This window comes from Vanellus vanellus (assembly GCF_965231255.1).
Source record: "Vanellus vanellus genome assembly, chromosome: 6".
NCBI lineage: Eukaryota > Metazoa > Chordata > Aves > Charadriiformes > Charadriidae > Vanellus > Vanellus vanellus.
Genome location: NC_138911.1, coordinates 21,828,813 through 21,850,161, shown reverse-complemented (window position 1 = coordinate 21,850,161; position 21,349 = coordinate 21,828,813). Strand labels below are relative to the sequence as shown.

General features: G+C 40.7%; 1 protein-coding gene across 1 annotated transcript; it reads left to right on the top strand.

The window, feature by feature from the left end:
* Window positions 1–9,172: 9,172 nt before the first annotated feature.
* ELF5 (E74 like ETS transcription factor 5) lies at window positions 9,173–19,824 on the top strand (the record flags this gene model as incomplete). Its single annotated transcript, XM_082485065.1, is given in 7 exon segments — window positions 9,173–9,296; window positions 15,956–16,038; window positions 16,042–16,140; window positions 16,144–16,220; window positions 17,841–17,920; window positions 18,902–19,097; window positions 19,728–19,824. Coding segments are annotated over 7 exon segments (756 nt in total).
* Between the last annotated feature and the right edge of the window lie 1,525 nt (window positions 19,825–21,349).

Below are 21,349 nucleotides of genomic sequence, written 5' to 3'. Positions count from 1 at the left end.
GTAAGCACTGTCCTTTCTGTAACAGCTGCACTGATTTGCTGACTTTAAGCCAGTCACTTTTCTGCATCCTAGTCTTTGCCAGATGAAAATGGTGAGAATGCCAATTCCTGAGCTTTGAGAGCTCTGAACAAAATGCAATAACCCTTCTTACATGCTAAGGCTGTGAAAGAAAGAGTGAGAAACTCCTTAGTTCAAGTGCTTAAACATACCAGGTTTGCTTAATATGGTCCAGGAGTCATGCTTAATAAATCAACACTTTTTAGAGAACAAGAAAAAAATAGTGGACAAAAGTAAACTTTCTGCACTTGAGAATGTTTCTCCCCAAATCTGTAGGACATGTTATATTGTATATTATCACTGTCATCAAAAGGGGTGTGTATAAGAACTTGAAAAACCAAACAAACCTGTCTGTAAGGTGTTCTGTGTATCACAGTCCTGCAGATGGCTTTATTTCCAAAGTGCCAGGCTGTAGTGCTGTGAAAGCCTTCTGCTCCCCCTTGCTCCTAGGACCTACTTCTGGACTTAACTGCTACATCAGGAGTAACCACCTACCTACAAGTAGGCTCAATTTCTTTATTGAAGTCATTGTTTTTAAAAGAGCTGTAGGCTGTTAAAGAAGTTTTGCTCTTATGATTTTATCAGGCAGCTGACTGGTGTAATGCCTGCCACTCTCATTTGTGTGTCACCAGTTTTCTCAATGATCAACAACTAACTTTGGCTTAATGAATTAATGATGGAGACAAATATGAGCTTTTTAATAAATTAACAATCTAGTCCTGTCTTACTAAATCAAAAGAGATTGTGACAGCTAATTAACAACTTCTTCTAAACTAACACAACATGGAGTAAACCTGAGCCTCAAAGCTCTCCTGTTGTTTAAAAAACCTCCCTTACTATATCCTCAAAGTGTATTTGAGCAGATATGGTTTTGTGCACATAAGTAGCACCAGCTAACAGTGAAATACTGTATGATGTGACCCAAACCAATATCCTGTTTGCATAAAATATTTGAAAAGTTATCTTTGCTAATGATGGAGAACCGCCCACTGTAGGTGAAGAGCAAGTACAAGGCCATCTGAGGAATCTGAAGGTGCACAAGTCCATGGGACCTGATGAGATACATCTGCGGGTCCTGAGAGAACTGGCAGATGAGGTCGCTAAGCCACTAGCCATCACATTTGAGAAGTCGTGGCAGTCTGGTGAGGTTCCTGCTGACTGGAAAAGGGGAAACATAACCCCTATTTTCAAAAAGAGAAACAAGGAAGATCCAGCGAACTACAGGCCAGTCAGTCTCACCTCTGTGCCTGGTAAGATCATGGAGCAGATCCTCTGCTGAGGCACATGGAAAACAAGGAGGTGATTGGTGACAGCCAGCATGCCTTCACCAAGGGCAAGTTATGCCTGACAAATTTGGTGGCCTTCTATGAAGGGGTTACAGCAGCAGTGGACAAGGGAAGACCAATTGATGTCATCTATTTGGATTTGTGCAAAGCATTTGACTGTCCCACAGGATATCCTGGTCTCTAAATTGAAGAGACATGGGTTCGACAAATGGACCACTCGGTGGATAAAGAACTGGCTGGACAGTCACAGTCAAAGAGCTGCAGTCAATGGCTCGATGTCCAAGTGGAGAGCACTGACGAGTGGTGTTCCTCAGGGGTCGGTACTGGGGCCTGTAGTGTTCAACTTCTTTGTCGGTGACATGGACAGTGGGGTCGAGTGCACCCTCAGCAAGTTTGCCGATGATACCAAGGTGTTTGGCGAGGTAGACACGCTGGAGGGGAGAGATGCCATCCATTGGGACCTGGCCAGGCTGGAGAGGTGGGCCCAAGCCAGCCTCATGCAGTTCAACAAGGCCAAGTGCAAGGTCCTACCTCTGGGTTGGGGCAATCCCAAGCACAAATACAGGCTGGGCGGGAAATGGTTGGAGAGCAGCCATGAGCAGAAGGACCTGGGGGTGCTGATTGACAAGAAGCTCAACATGAGAGGCTGAAAGAATTGGGTCTGTTCAGCCTGGAGAAGAGAAGGCTCCGGGGAGACATTATAGTGCCCTTCCAGCACCTAAAGGGGGCCTAGAGGAGAGCTGGGGGAGGACTTTTTACTATGGCATGTAGTGATAGGACAAGGGGGAATGGCTTTAAACTGGAAGAGGGCAGGTTCAGATTAAACATTAGGAAGAAGTTTTTCACTTTGAGGGTGGTAAGGCACTGGAACAGGTTGCCCAGAGAGGTTGTTGAGGCCCATCCCTGTAGGTGTTCAAGGCCAGGCTGGACATGGCCTTGGGCAACCTGGTCTAGTGGGAGGTGTCCCTGCCTATGGCAGAGGGGTTGGAACTCAATGGTCTTCAGGGTCCTTTCCAACCTAAACCATTCCATGATTCAATGATTCTATGATTATTTTCTGACATCCATAGCTCTGTATGGGAGCACCAGTATAAACTGTATATGGGTAAAACATGGTTTTTCCTTGCCAAATGGCTTTTGCTGCCTGTCACAAGATGTGCTCAAGTCTGTTGGTAGGATTTGAAGCTGGCACCTTTGTCCCACACCTACAAGTCCAGGTCTAGTCCTCAGCAGAGGCTTATACTGCCATTCCACTTCACAAAATTAGTTTTCCAGTATGGAGAAATAAGTTTTACTCACAATATGCTACAAAATCTAGCATCTACCTAGTTCTTAATTTTTCCAAATCCAATGGCTTTGGCTTTATTTCACACCCCTCTTCTCTTTGCTTCTAACAGTTCATCCATCTTCCCAGGTATCATTCCACCTTAAGCAAATCTACTTTCCACTTTTGAAAGCTCACATTCCTAAAATTCACAAGTGAGGCACTAAATCTACTAATCTGTCATTACCATTCAGATAGCAATGATGCAAATACTAGTAATTTTTACTTTTCTAGCTAAATCTTACACCAATGAATCAAGGATTATAACCTTGCAAAGTAACATCTTTTTTCTAAGCTGAGTATTTCCAAATGATTTTTTTTCACTAAAAGCACTAGCCTAAAAAAGTCAACAGATAATTTTTTGTACTGTAAAGACCATGTGAAATCACTGCCTCTCACTTTTTTTCATTTGCATTTCTAGTAAGAAATTACTCTTAAACTTGTGATACGGTCAGATAGAACTTATTTTCTGCTGACAGCCAGTAGAAATAAAGTGTGAAATTCTGCCCTTGATGAATTTGATGGGAAAATTGTCTCTGTCTTGAGTAAGAGTGTGATTTCATTACAGACATTTATCTGTGTGAAATCTTACATATGGGGAGGCAGTTATAGAGAAGCGGGGAGATAGTTTGAACAGGTTATCTTTGCAATCATTCTTAAAACATGTCTCTCCCATGATCTGCAGAAGTAGTCTGTTCTGTCCAAAATGGCAATTGGCTTTCAGTAGTTTATTTCTGCCCACTGAGTTGGTACTAGGGTATATTTACAGTGGGCTGCTCATTGCGCTGGAGGGATGACTGTTACTGGAACAAGAGTGTACTGGCTGCAGAGGGTATGGTTGGGAAGATCATTGTCACCACACATGTCCTGGAGGTCTCTACCTTTTTCAGAGGTGCTCACTGGGATCATCTACTGCATGGATCTAAGTACATCTCTGGCAATGTCCTGTCATTATAGAAATGGGTTGTCAGTGCTTCATAGTTCTCCCTGTTCTGTGACTGTCTATCCAGCTCTTCTGTATGTCTCTGTCCTGCCACCGCTGGGTGATTAACGAGTGATGAAGTTCTGTTGAAAGAATTCCCATTGCTTTAATGAGAGCCAAAGCTGTTTTTCCTTTGTGGTAAACAATTGTTTTCTTTTGTATAGATGGTAAGCATGAGTAGGTCTCTAATTCATTATTTTTTAGCGAAAAACATGCACTGTAGTAAAGAATCATTGACCTCTTCTACCTGGCCCTGCGAACATCAGAATTCTGTGCATAGTAAACCGGTAACATCTCATTAAAGAATTGGAATTAAGCATTAAAGCAATTGCAGAAAATAAATTACTAAGCATTTTGTACTTATTTAGATTTGGATGACATTCTGCAGCTACTTGGAACTGATAAAAATGGCACTGTTTTGGCTTTCTAAAGTGTTTGTAAACGGATATGACATTGGGAACTTTTCTCTGTGTGGGCCACTCAGTCAGAGGAAAAGAAAAATCAGATTGGGGCCATCACAAACTTAAACTCTTGTATTCCTCTTACATCTGAGAAAGGACATGGTAGATTCATATGGATCACTTTGTATGAATTCTGTGAAATTCTATATTGCTTACTGAATACACGGTGTTTATCCAAAAAGAACAATTACACACATATACATGTATGAAGTAGTCTAGACTAAATTCTTTGGCAGAAACGTACAGAGAATAGACTTTTTGACCATATTGACTAAAATGATCGATAATTTATACTCTCATATGTTCTATTCATAATGGTATGATTTGGTGGAAATGAGATGTTCTTGAAATATTACCTTTCCCTATATCTTCCAGTATATCAAAGGATTTCAGGAGCCTCCCAAATGTTTCCATATTCCATATCTCATTATTGCTTTTATTTCAATTATGCAATCTACCCATGAAAAATTCTCAATCCTTTACCTTTCCTCAGTATACTTAGCTATTTGGACAATTTTTGACTTTGTAATAATCTTAGAATACACATTGATTTTTAAGATCATATTAACCCGCTAACTATCTCAGGTGTCTTTCTGCTAGAAATTATCCAATATGAAATAGTTATGAAAGGCAGAAGCAGCTTAGGCCTGAAGAAAAGAGCCAAAACTGGCTTGAGCAGTTTTGTGTGAAGATTGAAAGGCATAAGCCACAACCAGGTCCATTTATGCATTCACAGCTGTTAGTCCATGGAACATTTCCAGTTGTCTCCCAAACAGGAAAGCAGATGTAAACTAGAACATAAAGGATGATGGGTTTAAACTCCATTTTTTCCTTCATGTCTCCTAAACAATCACCATTTCTACAAAATTTCATATGGGACGCCTAGGGTCTTGGACATTGTAAGTCTTAGTCACAAAGAACAGAGAAAGACATATGTGTGTACGTATGTGATACATGCCATCCAGAGGGACTTTGACAGGCTTGAGAGATGGGCCCATACGTCATGAAGTTCAATAAGGCCAAGTGCAAGTACTGCACGTAGGTCTGGGCAATCGCTAGTGCAAACAGTCAGAAAATGGATTGAGAGCAGCCCTGTGAAGGACTTGGGGTGCTGGTGAATAAGAAGCTCAATATGACCCAGCAATGTGCACTTGCAGCACAGAAAGCCAACCGTATCCCGAGCTGCATCAAAAGAAGCGTGGCCAGCAGGTCAAGTGAGGTGATTCTGCCTCTCTACTCCATTCTCGTGAGACCCCACCTGGAGTACCGCATCCAGCTCTGGAGTCCCCAACATAAGGACATGGACCTGTTGGAGCAGGTCCAGAGGAGGGACATGAAGATGATCAGAGGGCTGGAGCACCTCTCCTATGAAGACAGTCTGAGAGAGTTGGGGTTGTTCAGCCTGGAAAAGAGAGGGCTCTGGGGAGACCTTATAGCAGCCTTCTGGTACTTAAAGGGGGCCTACAGGAAAGATGGGGAGGGACTCTGTATCAGGGACCGTAGTGGTAGGATGAGGAGTAACAATTTTAAACTGAAAGAGGGTAGATTTTTATTAGATATTAGGAAGAAATGCTTTAATCTGAGGGCAGTGAGACACTGAAACAGGTTGCACAGAGAAGTTGTGGATGCCCGAACCCTGGAAGTGTTCAAGGCCAGGCTGGACTGGGCTTTGAGCAACCTGGTCTAGTGTGAGGTATCCCTGCCCATGGCAGGAGGGGTTTGAACTAGATGTGGGATAATTGCTGGAGGTGAATTTGAAATTAAGTTATATTCACATTTTGAAGAAAAGTACAGCTTCAATTAAATTTCCAGGGACAGAATGCAGCTGGTGAGCAAAGGATACATTTCACAAAGGTCCCTAACCTTAGATGTTAATGACATTGGGGGAGTCCAGTGCGCTCTCTAAGAAGAAAAACAGTGCGGAGGATGGAGTGGAGTGGAGACATGGTGGCCAAACTCTGGGAACTTGAGGGTCAAATTGAACCCTTGAAGGTCAAATGGAACTGATAAGTTGCCTAATTGTTACCCTGAGCCAACGATCTGTTGTTTTTTGACAAAATGCTATCCTTTGGGTGAACTTTGCTCTTTATAATGTCATTCTAATACCAAAACACACCTACATCCCAAAAGCTACCCGCTTCTAAGGTGCAACCACTCCTCATGGAGTCCGTGCTCTGAATTTTTCATATTCTACAGCTTTAAAAGCAAAGTGAGAGTATTTTACACCAATCATAACAAAAGTATGTACGACTACAGTCCCTCAAGCTCCACCTGAAAGGTAAGAAATAGTATAAAAATAGCTTAAGAGAGGAGGGATGTCAGGAAATATACCAACATGGTCAGGGAAATACCATCACTGACTACCCCTGACTCCTGGGAGCAGTCGACAGGTTGAGCCTCTCTTCCTCCCCACAGGGGCACTTGTAGGTAAGATTTGAACACTTGGCTATACCAAGTGCTTCCCGGGGAAACTTGGAAATCTCTATAGAGTTGTTTTATAATTCATCCTATTTGTAGCCAGGCTATATTACTAACATCCTTAGTATTTGCACATGCTTTGCAGAGAGTAACAAAAGAACTTGTGCATCTGTTGCTTCAATAAACTATACTCTTCACTAATCTAGCTGTGAGAGTTCATAGTGAACGCAACCCAACTCATTAAGTGTGGCCGTGCTAGTTCATGGAATGCCACTAGATCAAATTGTGTATGGTATTATTAGTGCATCCATAATAATGACAGTTCAATATACATATTGAACACGACTGGACTTTTAACGCCAAATTGGGCATCACTCAGAATCTAAGCATAGCCACTCCTAGCCCCTCTGATACAGGCTGGAATGCAAGGGGGTTTATTTTCTGCCAAATTACTTTGCCCTTTAACACAACACTAGGTGATATTTAAGGTCCCTCCAACCCAAACCATTTTATGGTTCTATGATTCTACATATAAGAGAAAGGGATGGGTAAAAGTTCTCTTCTTCTGTACCTACTTTAGTTCACACTATAGATCATGTTTGCTTCAGCCACTCATTTATTTCACTGAAATATCATCAGTTCTCAACTACTTTATTCTTCAATCACCTCACTTTTGGTGCACGAACCTTCTTCCCTGAAGTGTACAACCAGTCTTCTGCATAAATTCTGAGTTCTAATCTCTTTTGAAAACACATTTTTTTTCTCAGACTTTGTTAATCTCCTCACACTCTGGACGGGCTGACATCTGTGTCAGCGTCTTACAGACAAAGTGAGTATTCTTCCAGCCAGAAAGGTATTTTCTCATATGTTTATAGAGGGACTTGCTCGAAAATTTTACCAATGATATTAAACAATAATGTTGATCTCATCTACATGTTTCTAATTATTTTATGGTTTATTCCTCACTCTTACTTTTGTATACATAAATTGCATTAATTTCCTAAGAATGTGTTATTCTTACTGTAAATCTACCTATGGTATATTCATCAACTGCATTGTTCCTGAATTTCTCAGTTCCATCCTTCACTGCAGTTTGCAGAAGTTCATCATTAGCTTCAGCTGGAGTTTAAGTGATGGCAGGAAATGGTACCTCAAAGAACACAGAATCACAGAAAGGTAGGGGTTGGAAGGGACTTCTGGAGATCATCCAGTCCAACCCCCCCGCCTGAGCAGGGTCACCTACAGCAGATTGCACAGGATGGCATCCAGGTGGGTTTTGAATGTCTCCAGAGTCAGAGACTCCACCACCAATCTGGGCAGCCTGTGCCAGTGCTCTGCCACCCTCAAAGTAAAGAAGTTCCTCCTCATGTTTAGATGGAACTTCCTATGTTCAAGTTTGTTCCCGTTACCTCTTGTGCTATCACTGGGCACCACTGAAAAAAAGAATGGTCCCATCCTCCTGGCACCCTCCCTTTAAGTATTTGTAAGCATTGATAAGATCCCCTCTCAGTCTTCTCTTCTCCAGACTAATAAGACCCAAGTCCCTCAGCCTTTCCTCATAAGAGAGATGTTCCAATCCCCTAATCATCTTGGCAGCCCTTTGCTGTACCCTCTTCAGCAGTTCCCTGTCCTGCTTGAACTGGGGAGCCCAGAACCAGACACAATATGCCAGATGTGGCCTCACCAGGACAGAGTAGAGGGGGAGGATAACCTGCTTGCCACATTCTTCTTGATGCACCCCAGGATGCCATTGGCTTTCTTGGCCACAAGGGCACATTGCTGGCTCATGGTCATCTTGTTGTCCACCAGGACTCCCAGGTCCCTTTCCACAGAGCTTCTCTCCAGGAGGTCAGCCCCTAACCTGTACTGATGCGTGGGGTTATTCCTCCCCAGGTGCAGTACCCTACACTTGCCTTGTTGGATTTCATTAGGTTTCTCTCTGTCTAACTCTCTAGCCTGTCCAGGTCACACTGAATGACAGTACAGCCTACCGCCATCTCAGCCACCTCTCCCAGGTTTGTGTCATTAGCAAACTCGCTGATGGTACACTCTATCCCTTCATCCAGGTCATTGATGAATATATTGAACAGGACTGGACCCAGTACTGACCCCTGAGGAACACCACTTGTCACAGACCTTCAAATAGACTCTGCACCACTAACCACAACCCTCTGAGCGCTATCTGTCAGCCAGTTTTCAATCCATCCCACTGTCCATTCATCTAACCCACACTTCCTAAGCTTGTCTATAAGGATGATGTGGGAGAAGGTGTCAAAAGGTGCTGAAGTCAAGGTAGACCACATCCACTGCCCTCCCCTCATCTATCCATCCAGTCATGCCATTGTAGAAGGCTATCAGATTAGTCAGACATGACTTCCCCTTGGTGAATCCATGTTGACTACTACTGATAACCTTCTTTCTTTCCAGATGCTTTGAGCTGATGCTCAGAACAAGCTGTCCCATCATCTTTCTAGGGATGGAGGTGAGGCTGAATAGCTTGTGGTTTCCTGGGTCTTCCTTCTTGCCCCTTTTGAAAACTGGAGATCTGTACATACACAACAAGGGAATAATGCCTGTAGCCTTTTAACTCTAGTCCTTAATATTATCTTTTCATCTTAAACGAATATATTAATATCTTAAGGTGATGCTGCAGTCAGTAACTCAGAGCCCGTTTCTGTCAAACACAATGGTTTGTGATCCCCTGATGTCTTGGATGGAGTTATTTGGGACAAATGAAGATGACTATACCACCTGTGATCATCAGAAAGGTATGTAAATAGACTTCAATAGAAAAAAAACACACCATACAATGACAAAAAGTCAAGGGCAATCTGAATTTAATTCCTTTAAGGCTAATCATGCAGCAAAAAGGCTGTGGCTTCTGAACCGGCTGCTAAGCCTTCTATTATATGCCTCCTATTTTCTGTTCTTACTGACCTTTTCAAGCATATCACCAGCCATGCAAAATGAAGGTGCACATGAAGAGTAGTAACAAGGAGCAGCTTTTGTTCTGTAATGCATTGTGTTGAACTGATGCTTTCCCCTCATGTGAAAAGGTGATGCACCTAGTACAATCAGAAACTTCCAAAGGACAACATGTTTCATTAAGAGGGGCAGGACAACTATGGCCTCAGATTCTTGACTCCTTTTGTTTACTCTACTTGACAGCATTTGTCACTGAAAACATTCCCACAGTACAGAACTTCATCTATGTAACAGCAGAGTAATTTAATTTGGGAGATTCACAGTTCCTCAAATGCTCTGCAACTTTGTAATGAATATCAGTGACCAGATAAATACGCGCTATGCTGGCAAAAACTAGGATTCTGAAAGCCACCAGAGAACTGTATGGTTGTGGAAATGCATCCGTATTAACGCAGGAGTTCCCCACTGCAGAATTTTAAGCATGCAATCCTCTAACTGTGTACGTGCAAAACCCTGTGCTTTACCAGGCCATGCATCTCATGCGAGGATCGCAACTCTGAATGAAGTAATTCCAAATGTCCTGGTTCTAGGCCAGGTCCCTGTTAAGAAGCTTAAGTAAGCATTACTTGCTAGAAACCTTCTCCCTTCTAAACAGTTAGTTTAAATTCCTAAATAGTCCTGATAAACTTCTCTGCACTCAGGGCTGAATCTTCCAACAGGCTCTGAAAAGGAAGGTAGCACAACCCACTCTTGTTACTAGGCCAAACTTCTGGTGAAAACTGGAAAAAAAAGTATGGTTTTATGCAACATTTTTCTCTTCCAAAGCTATTTTTATCCTTTTGCATGAGAACACTGCTGATCTTATAGAAAAGACCTTTCCTGCCAAGGTACAGTTTGAGCAATAAAGAAGAGAACTTTCCACGTGGTTTCTGATGGTGCTAATCCATGACCACTAAAGATGTAGTGTTTTGTTTCTACCTTGCTAAGTTTGACATACAAAGTAAAACACTACATGGCTGTATTTGAAGCCCTGCAGGAATTTAAATGATATTTTTTAAAAAATCATACTGTTTTAATATTAGTTTTCATGTGATTCAATTTAAAGTTAATTTTGGATGAGTCAGAGTAATTCTTATTTTGCCAGGATTTTTATTATAGATTTGCCTGTTTTTTAATCTTCCACTTTTTTGAACAAAATACCCCCACCTAAACACAATGCTGAAATTGAAATAATCCCAAGGGAACTCCTGATATCAGCAGAACAGCAATCGTGAAAGGCAAAACAGCACACCTGAGGCATTTTGTCAATTTCTAGCTTTATTGCAGTCTGTTAACAGTACAAGGTCTGTGACTCTACAGCTGTGCAGCAATAAATTCATCCAGGTGAACAGTGGTGTAGCCAAACAGTGGTGCAGCATCTATACTGTTAAATTGAAATCCACTTGTAGCTAAGTGCAAAGCTCCCTCAGCTCTTAAGGCACACCGCTTTGTGCAGCAGTCATCTCAGACTGCCTCTTGCTAAGTAAAGCTGAGCTGAGGAAATAACCTTTTCTGACCAGGGTAGGAGCTATGTTTCCACGTGTTTTCTATTGCTCAATTTTTTATGCTTTTAGGCTTTCCAGGAGTCCTTCCTGGTTGCAATAATTTCTCTCCTGAATCAAATTTAAACCAACCTGTGAGTTCTCTTATAATTTCTTCCACAGCAGCCAAAGACTACATTTAACATGTCTAGCTTTCACAAATAAAACCGCTATTGCAGTGCCACCAACGTTGCACATGGAGGCTTGGAAATTTGCTCTGAAGCCAGAGAATAATTTAGGTCAGCATAATATCATTCAACCTACCCTTTCTTCTGTTGACAGTAATAGGCTTAAGGATTGTGATCCCTATGTCTTTTGAAAACCTGTTTTGTACTTGCTAGAAGCAAAGTAGAAGCTCAAGGTTAAACAGATGAAAAAGGGATGGCAAGACTGCATAGAAAGAAACAGATGAAGATTTACAGGCTATCACTGAGCTCAGCTCCTGTGCTGTTTTTATTTTCTGTCAATCAGAATATATCACAATTTATATTTGGGGCACAACTTTTTTTAACACAAAGTGGAGGGTATTCAAATATGTGACACTAAAAATATTGTGTCATTTTCATTTCTTCTCTTTGTTTTATGGCACTGGGTGAAAAGGGGGAAATAATACAGAAAATGCACATAAATTCTAGCTCCAAAGTCTTTCATAGAACCTTTGTCTTTGTCTCATATTTTCTTCCACAGTGGCATAATACCTTGGTCATGTCCATCATTTAGAAGATGGGAAAGCTCCCTGAATGCATAACTCTGGTATAAGAAATAAAAGGTGAGAGCCCATGCAAAGGCCTTGGTATCAGCACCATTTAAATTCTCATCATACGCAACAGTGCTTCAGGGGGCCCTAGAATATTTAAAAGAAAATAAAAATCTGAGCCTTTCCAAAGCCAAAGAAAACAAGGAAACTACACCATATGACTGCTGTGCCATTTATATGGCAATATAAATATTGCCAGCAAATATGGTTTTAATCACAATCAAGTCAAAGTTTCAAGACCAGTGTCCAAAATATTTCAAGGTTATTCACTGTACCTGTGGAATGACAAAATTAATAGTTCTGCTTTTCTTTCATGTTGCTTTAAGACAGAAAAAAATAAGCAATCCAACACTCTAGTAGATAGAAAAATAAAGCCTTGTCATGTGGCTGCATACTGCACACAGATACCGTGAAGGGATCTGGGCTGGCTTACTGCAGCTGTTCATGGAGCGGCCTATGAAACACAGGGCTGGATTCACACCCAGCCCCAGAGGGAGGCCCTTCTTTTGGTCTATTTGAGGCCATGGTGATATTCCAGTTTTCCTAAGGGGGACCAGGAGGCTGTTGGCAGAGGATTAAAAAAAAAGTTTTCTTGGTCCTGAAAGGGATCTATTCATCCTTCTGCATTTCTTGAGCAGCCTCTGAAGTTGGAATTCCTGTAGAGCTAAAGCCTAATTTTAAAGCTTTTTTTTTTTTTCCCCTGGCAGAAGCCTTGTGAGCCTGATGCTTCCAGGACTCCCATTCTTCTCCAAGGAAGCCTTCAGACTCTGACATTGCCAGGTATGGGTCCCAAAAGTCAGACCCAGAGCTTCTGCCTACCTCTTGGCTTTCCTAGGATGCCACAACAACATCTCAGAGTTTAAAACACAGCATGCAGTGTTACACTAATTCTGTATACTGTGGGAATGATTCCTGAAAGCAACCACAAATTACTCTATAAACTTTTAGGACTTTCAATTAGAAGTATTAATTACTTCACAGAAGCCATGTAGGGTGCAAGATCTATATTTCAGTTATGCTGTCACAATTCCAATCCCTTTGAATTAATTTTACTTTGGAAATTCATCCAGCCTATTTGCATCATTTTGCACTCTGAACTGGCTACCTACACAAAGACAGATACAATTCACTTGTCTTGCAGTCTTATGATAACCTGTTTTGAATTAAAATTTCATATAAGCAATGCCTAAAATTAAATGTTCAGGATTCATTTGAAAATGAAATAATAAATAACAAATGACCAGACTAAGAAACTGTGAAATACATCAAGTATTTCATCAAGATATACATCAAGTATATACATATGTATATACATCAAGTATATACATCAAGATACCATGATATGTGAAAACAAACTAAATCTTTTCTGATTTCTTTAGACTACTCTCTTTCACATGTTTTATTGCCTTTCTATTACTATTTGCTCTTCTGTAAGTGTGTCACTCCAGTGATATAATAAATATAGATAATATATTCAAAATCGATTTAAAATCCTTAAAGTGCCTAAAGCAATAACCGCAAGGCTAGTATTCCTGTAACTGCTTAAGTTCTCACCTGAGAGAAATTACTAGTTATCCTTAAAAAGTTTAAAATAATAGAAGTAAACTGAGTAGTGGATGAACTAAAATAATGATTCCAAGATGCAGACTTGAATTCTCTTTTCCTTAAGTGTTATCTGGGTGCATACAGAAAGGACATATTCTTGCCTTTGCCCATCATTCTTCCAGTCACCTAAAAAAGGTAGCTGCATCCGCACAGACATTCAACCGAAGAAGACCGCAAGATTAGACCTTGACATGCGTGTAGCACTCTAGTCACAGAAACAAAAAGCAGTGCCCAACCAGCTTCAATAATAGAAGTCTGTGTTTTGATTCTAGAGGAAAAGTGTTTGAGTCACAGATTATGCTTGTTAGCTGCAGCATGTGGGTTTATTATACGAGGCCTAGATAACATTTTTTGGAAAAAAAAATATTGCAAATATATACATGTTTCTACACATTTTCCTAATAACTGCATTGCTGGGGAGTGAAGCCTATTAAAAAAAAAATAATTGGTAAGGGCACTGGCAGATGAAGTCGCTAAGCCACTAGCCATCGTATTTGAGAAGTCATGGCGGTCTGGCGAGGTTCCTCCCGACTGGAAAAGGGGAAACGTAACTCCAATTTTCAAAAAGGGAAATATGGAAGACCCAGGGAACTACAGGCCAGTCAGTCTCACCTCTGTGCCTGGCATGACCATGGAGCAGATCTTCCTGGAAACTCTGCTGAGGCACATAGAAAACGAGGAGGTGATTGGTAGCAGCCAGCACGCCTTCACCAAGGGCAAGTCATGCCTGACAAATTTGGTGGCCTTCTATGAATTGGTTACAGCAGCAGTGGACAAGGGAAGATCAACAGATGTCATCTACCTGGACTTGTGCAAAGCATTTGACACTGTCCCACATGATATCCTGGTCTCTAAATTGAAGAGACATGGATTCGACAAATGGACCACTCGGTGGATAAAGAACTGGCTGGACAGTCGCAATCAAAGAGCTGCAGTCAATGGCTCGATGTCCAAGTGGAGAGCACTGACGAGTGGTGCTCCTCAGGGGTCGGTACTGAGACCTGTAGTGTTCAACTTCTTTGTTGGTGACATGGACAGTGGGGTCGAGTGCACCCTCAGCAAGTTTGCCGATGATACCAAGGTGTTTGGCGAGGTAGACACGCTGGAGGGGAGAGATGCCATCCATTGGGACCTGGCCAGGCTGGAGAGGTGGGCCCAAGCCAACCTCATGCAGTTCAACAAGGCCAAGTGCAAGGTCCTACATCTGGGTTGGGGCAATCCCAAGCACAAATACAGGCTGGGCAGAGGGTGGCTGGAGAGCAGCCCTGTGAAGAAGGACCCGGGGGTGCTGATTGACAAGAAGCTCAACATAAGCCAGCAGTGTGCAATCGCAGCCCAGAAGGCCAACTGTATCCTGGGCTGCATCAAAAGAAGTGTGGCCAGCAGGTCAAAGGAGGTGATTCTGCCCCTCTACTCCCCTCTTGTGAGACCCCACCTGGAGTACTGCATCCAGCTCTGCAGTCCCCAACATAAGAAGGACATGGACCTGCTGGAGTGTGTCCATAGGAGAGCCACGAGGATGATCCGAGGGCTGGAGCACCTCTTCTATGAGGAGAGGCTGAGCGAGTTGGGGCTATTCAGCCTGGAGAAGAGAAGGCTCCGGGGAGACATTATAGTGCCCTTCCAGCACCTAAAGGGGGCCTAGAGGAGAGCTGGGGGAGGACTTTTTACTATGGCATGTAGTGATAGGACAAGGGGGAATGGCTTTAAACTGGAAGAGGGCAGGTTCAGATTAAACATTAGGAAGAAGTTTTTCACTTTGAGGGTGGTAAGGCACTGGAACAGGTTGCCCAGAGGTGTTCAAGACCAGGCTGGACGTGGCAACCTTGGGCAACCTGATCTCGTGGGAGGTGTCCCTGTCTATAGCAGGGGGTTGGAACTTGATGAACTTCAAGGTCCTTTCCAACATAAAGAATTCCATGATTCTATTAATTGCCTGGCAGGTTTACTTAAAAACTTCTTCACTCTTTCTTTTATATGTCAGAAATATTTCTCCAGTGACAAGTGTGTTGAGTACTACATTTTTCAGTTTCTAATCTAACAAAAAAATACTCCCTATGATGATATAAACATAATTTTAGACGACAGGAGTGAAAGAACATCCTGGAATTATAAGAAAAATAACAATACATTAACAGTATTTCCTCATCTGGCACAGAGTGTAGCTAGATGTCTTTGAACAGGAGTACTTTCACATGTAAAACCAGAGATTATTTCAGTCTAGCAACGCATCACTGCTTTCCATTGCAGAGTGGTACGTTCTTACAAATTCTGTACTCCAATATTTTAAAATATTTTTCAATTGTTATTTTAAGAGGCACATTTTCTTTTTTTTTACATGTAAGCATTTTCTGTTGAAATGTGTGACATAATGAATATGAATATTTGAAATACAAAAGGCTGTGACAATAGGAGACAGAAAAATGCAAACGGCAGGGCTTGATATGTTCTAAAGGAATAAGGAAAGAAGACTACAGTCATAACAGCATAAGGAAGAAGGGTTAGTTTTGCTTGAAATATGCCAATTAAAATGAAGTGCACCATGAGTTTTGCATTGCAGTGTTCCTCTTTCTTGTCAAATATGTTGCACATTATTCTTTCTGGACATCCATCCACCCAGAATACTGGAGTAAGCACAATGTCTGAGAATGGTTGCAGTTTTGCTGTGATCAGTACAAACTAGATGCCAACTGCATTTCCTTTTCCCACTTTAATATCTATGGCTTACACTTGTGCAACATGACCTAGGAAGAGTTCCTAGATGCCACAGGCATTTTTGGCAAATACTTATACTTCATTTTACAGAATATCAGGATGGATGGTTAGTGTTCCAGAAATCAAACTCAAAACAAAAAGCATTTCATTTTTTGTGTGAATTTCAGACTAACAGAAAATGTGCATCCACAGCCTTGAGCACTGAAGAAAGGCAAAATACAAAGGCAACTTAGGTACTGCATTGAGGAGTACACAGAAATATGGCAAGCAGAAGACAAGCTCAATGCCTCACAATAACACACAGACAAAGCTAATCTCTGTGAGCCATTCAAATCTCCAGACTCCAGCACTGCTCTCTTCTCAGCCTTTCTACTGAAACTAGTCAATGTGCATAATCCAAGGGAGTTTTACATCCTGGCTGAATATAGAAAGACATGACATTTTCATTCCTGTGACTCAAAGTAGTGAAGATTGCTCTGCTGTTTAAAAAGTAAGCAAGAAGCATTGTTTGATGGGGTTATTATCAGTGCAGGATGCACTGGTAATCCACTTCAGTAGTAGTAAGCTTAATTATGCTCTTGAATGGAAATAATTTTAATTTATTATTTTCAACCTTGTTCTGGAAGATTTATTACTGCTTAAATGAATTTAAGTTCAAAAACTAAGTTATTGACAGCTTTGTCTAAGTAAAATTGAAGTGAAATCTGTGCTGCAGATACCCTTTCTCTATATTTCCTAAGGGAACCATAAGCCCTTCAGATAGCCCTGCATGTACATAGACATCTTGCTTCCATCTTTTTGTGAATATATGATTTCACATGCAGCAAAATAAACTCTTAGAGGTTAGCTCTTAGAAACATAAACACAATGGGAAACAAGAATATAAAACTGCAGCCCATCTTCACAAACAGTCCCCTATTTTGTTATTTTTAGCCCACCACTACTACCTCTCCAGTGAAATGGACTTGTGCATCTTCACTTTTCCAATCACTGATCAACCTTCTCACTAGGTGTGTACCAAGCAGATAAAATATTTTATAGCCACTAGGGTTGTGAAACCCTGGAACAGTTTTCCCAGAAGGGTGGTAGATGCTCCATCACAGGAAACATTCAAGGTTAGGTTGGATGGGGATCTGAGTAACCTGATCTAGTTGAAGATGTCCCTGCTCATTGCAGGGGAAATTACACTAGCTGACCTTTAAAGGTGCCTTTCAATCCAAACTATTCTATGATTCGCTGATTGCAGACGAGTGTTAGCAGACTGTGATAATTCTTCCATTTGCAGTCATTCATCATCCTCTTCTAATAGCTCTCTGCATCGCTACAATATTGAGACAGGCAGTGTTGAAGTGCAAGCATGTTGGCTGCTGAGGAAGTTTTGACTTTAGAGGCACTGCACAGCCCTAAGCTGAGAAATCTTCAGGCTGCACATCATGGAATGGTACATTTCATCCATGCACACTTTGTGTCAAATTCCACATCTCTACAGAATCCATTCTGAACAGAGCATTGACAAAAAATATTGGGGTTTTTGTGCTGCAATCCATGAAGTTGCATGTTGATTATTTACTTGGGGTTACCTTTGTGTTAGAGCTTTATTAAAGAGATAAAGTTAGTAGCTTCCAGTCCCACTTTGACTTAAAGTTGCATGGCAATTGAATAGGTGACCTTTTGACCAAGTTGCCACCAGACTCAGGAGTTCCTTTGTCACTTCTCACGTTATTCTGCAGTTCAATCCCAGCCTATGATAAGGGATGCATGAGGGCAGGTAGCATCAATGGCCAAGAATGTCACAGTCATGGTAGAATGAGTAAGTACATAACAGGAACTCAAAGCTGGAGTTAAGATTATACAGACTATGTTACTCTAATTCTCCAACTCCATGTGGTTATCAAAAGAAACTTTAATGACACCAAAAAACAAATAAAATTTCATTGAGGTTGTTCTTTAAAGTACTGCCAGATCTCATGATTTTATCATCAGACTTGAGGTATTTTGCATTTTTCTTCAAGCATTTCCCTTTCTATTTACCCTTTTAAAATGCTTGTAGCTATCTTAGTGGGAGAGTTACTGGAAAAACATAAGCTGAAAATAACCTAAAGCCTCTAAGGCTCTAAATCCAGAAAAACAATTGAGAAACCTCAGATATTTTTATAATTGTAATTATTCTTATCTTGCTCTCAGGACTTTGGGGGGGGTCTGACTCATGATTTTTAAATGCTTGCAGTCAGTGTTGGGATTGAACATTGATTTAACCTGCAGCACCTTGATTAGCTAGTAACTACTCTGAAGTTAAGGCAATAGCTGCATAAAACAGCTCTACCAGCGTTTTTACTAGAGTCCCATTATTTATAGCACATCTGGTGCTCAAAAAGACTTTGGAACTGAATTGAAATAACAAAGATTTGTCTAGCAATGCTGGGAAATCCTCATACTTTTGTCTCATTTTCCAGCAACCTAATGTTTGTAGCAATCTTTCACTTAAAACACTTTAAATGATATTGAAAAATTGCTTTTAAAACAACATGTTAAATACTGTATTGAAGTCACTGAGGATCAGTGGAAGAGAAGATATGAAATTACATTGACTTTGCAAGAAAGTAAAATTCACAAATTTCTGGAGTAAAAAAGCATCATAGGTATTTACATGACCGTGAGTTAGTTTTTTTCTGGAGCAAGTAATTTGAAGCCAGCTACAGAGAGGCAATGCAAATGTCAGTATAACTTTGTTTTAGTACTTTGACATGAGTAAGAAGCTATCTGCTAAATCGTTGTCTTCTTCCTTTTCAAGACCTGCAGAATTCTCATTTGTGGGAATTTGTAAGAGATCTGCTCCTTGTTCCTGAAGAAAATGGCCGCATCCTGGAATGGGAAGACAGGGGACAAGGCATTTTTCAGGTTGTTAAATCAGAAGCTCTGGCAAAGATGTGGGGACAAAGGAAGAAAAATGACAGAATGACTTATGAAAAATTGAGCAGAGCTCTCCGGCGAGTTAACAGGCAACAGGGCCCCTCATTTCAGTTGACTTCTACCTCAACATCTATTTTTCATAAGTATCCTGAAAACTCAGCCAGGGAGGAGCTGGCAGGTAGCTGGACATAAGGTTATTTTCTTAATTTTTTTCTGTATGTTATGGGATAAAGCCCTGTCTGCTTTGTACCACTTTACATTTAGCCCTATGATATTGTCTAGAAGCAAAGTTGTAACTCTACTGATGACAACAAAGCTATAACACTTTATTTCAGTTGAGAATTTTAGACTGTTTGCCAAATGAGCCCCACAAAATCACTTCTTTTGTTTTAGCCATAATACTGGTGGTTTCTTCTGAACTGTGGTAAGCTTAGGGAAAAAGTACAACAGAAGAACACATTTCTTTGTAATTCTTGTATCTTTCAAAGAGCGGAAGACATACTCCAAGGCACATGAGAAAGTTTAAAGCTCTTTAAAGTCACGAGAGTAATTTAACAGAAAGACAAGAGCTCTCTGATTGTAAAAAACCCAATGATGTGCTGTTGTCCTGCCATGAAGTCCATGTAAAGAACTCCTCTAAAGTGACTTCTACTACTACTTTCTTCACTGTTTTCTTTTATTGCCCCTCACCTCCCCACCCCCTGCAGTTACTATTATAAAACTGGCATATTGGAACAAGTGGAGAGAAGGCTGGTGTACAAGTTTGGAAAGAATGCCCATGGATGGCAGGAGAACAAGATATGAACTGCTCCATGCTTCCTCCTCAGCATGAAACATGCCACAGCCTGAATAATCCAGCTGCAATGGACAGCTGAGGGGAAAGTTTTTCTGCTACCTCTCGCTCTTCTGCTAGTCTGGGCAAATTAATTGCAGTCTGCTTCTAGAAACAGATCAGAGCAACAGAAACAGCACTTGAAATTTGGAGTTGTCTTCCCCTTTGTGCTTTCTGTTGAGCACTACCTCCTAGTACACCTTTAGTAATATCCTTACTGCTATTCAAGATATTGGTATTAATTTTGAAAGTTACATTTCCCTGTCTCTGTCTCAACCAGTATGTTCACTGAGAAGCACTAAATTCCTCCCTGTTTCAATGCCATTTAAAAGAGATTTTTTCAGGACATTTCCTAGTTAGGTTTGTATACTTCAGAAAAAAAACATTAAAAAAATCTTTCATTTCATAGGAAAGCCACTCTTCTGATCCATTCTACCTTAAACCACTGCATTTCTCAGATATACTCGAAATCAGTATGTTCAGTCCTCTCTATTTGTCTGGATTTAATATGTCTAGTCAACCTAGTTAACAAAGAAATAAAACTCTATTGTGAATTATTTATCAAGCAGCCCCTCTTTTGGCTACTAGCTGCATATATGCAAATATATTTATCCATATATACCTAGTGTATTTTTTTTTTGAACCTAAAAAGAGTTCACTGCAATTATTTATCACTGTTTCTTGTGCTATATTGGTGACTTGCAATTGATCACACAATATCAATTATGTTATTTGGAATAAAACAATTTTGAGGGAAAATACTCACTTATATGAAAAAGAAGTCCACTTCCTACAAATTCTCATACATGGAAGTTTGAATATTCATTCTATTAACCTTCATGAAGATGAATTCAAGTCAATTTTGCGTTTGGAAGAAGTAGGTCTGGAAAGAATACAAGCATTTACTGAAGTCAATTAATACTGAAATACAAATGACTATATATGAAGAGGTTTCAGTAGAGCTTTTGCCCACATCTCTACAAATATAGGTTTAATTCTTCAAAGCAGCGTATGACATAGAGTTGTACATATAGCAATAATTAATGTGCAGTAAGTGCCCTCTACATCAATTTTACAATAAGTAAATTGGTTAGAATGAAAGGTGGTATACAAAAATTCAATTGCAGTTTTCGAAAACATCGTAGCTGTTTGGTAGTTTTATGGACATTGTTTTTCCACACAGTGAATTTAAGCAACAATTGTAAATCCATCAACCATTTCAGGCCTACCATAAGTAGCATTCAGGGCATTTTGACAGGAGGTCTTGTTTTCCAGTGAATAGCTCTGCAGCATGTTATTCCACATAACCTCAGTTCAGGATTGAGATGCTTTTTATGAGCCCTAAAAGTCTCATTCTTGCAACTTAGAAAATATGTCAGTGTCTGCAATAGCAATTGTGTTTTAAGGAAAGCTTTTGGTTTAAGAACTGGGATTATCAAATTAAGTGGTGCTGCTACACCACCATTTTAGGTTGGTACCATACTACAAAGGGTTAGT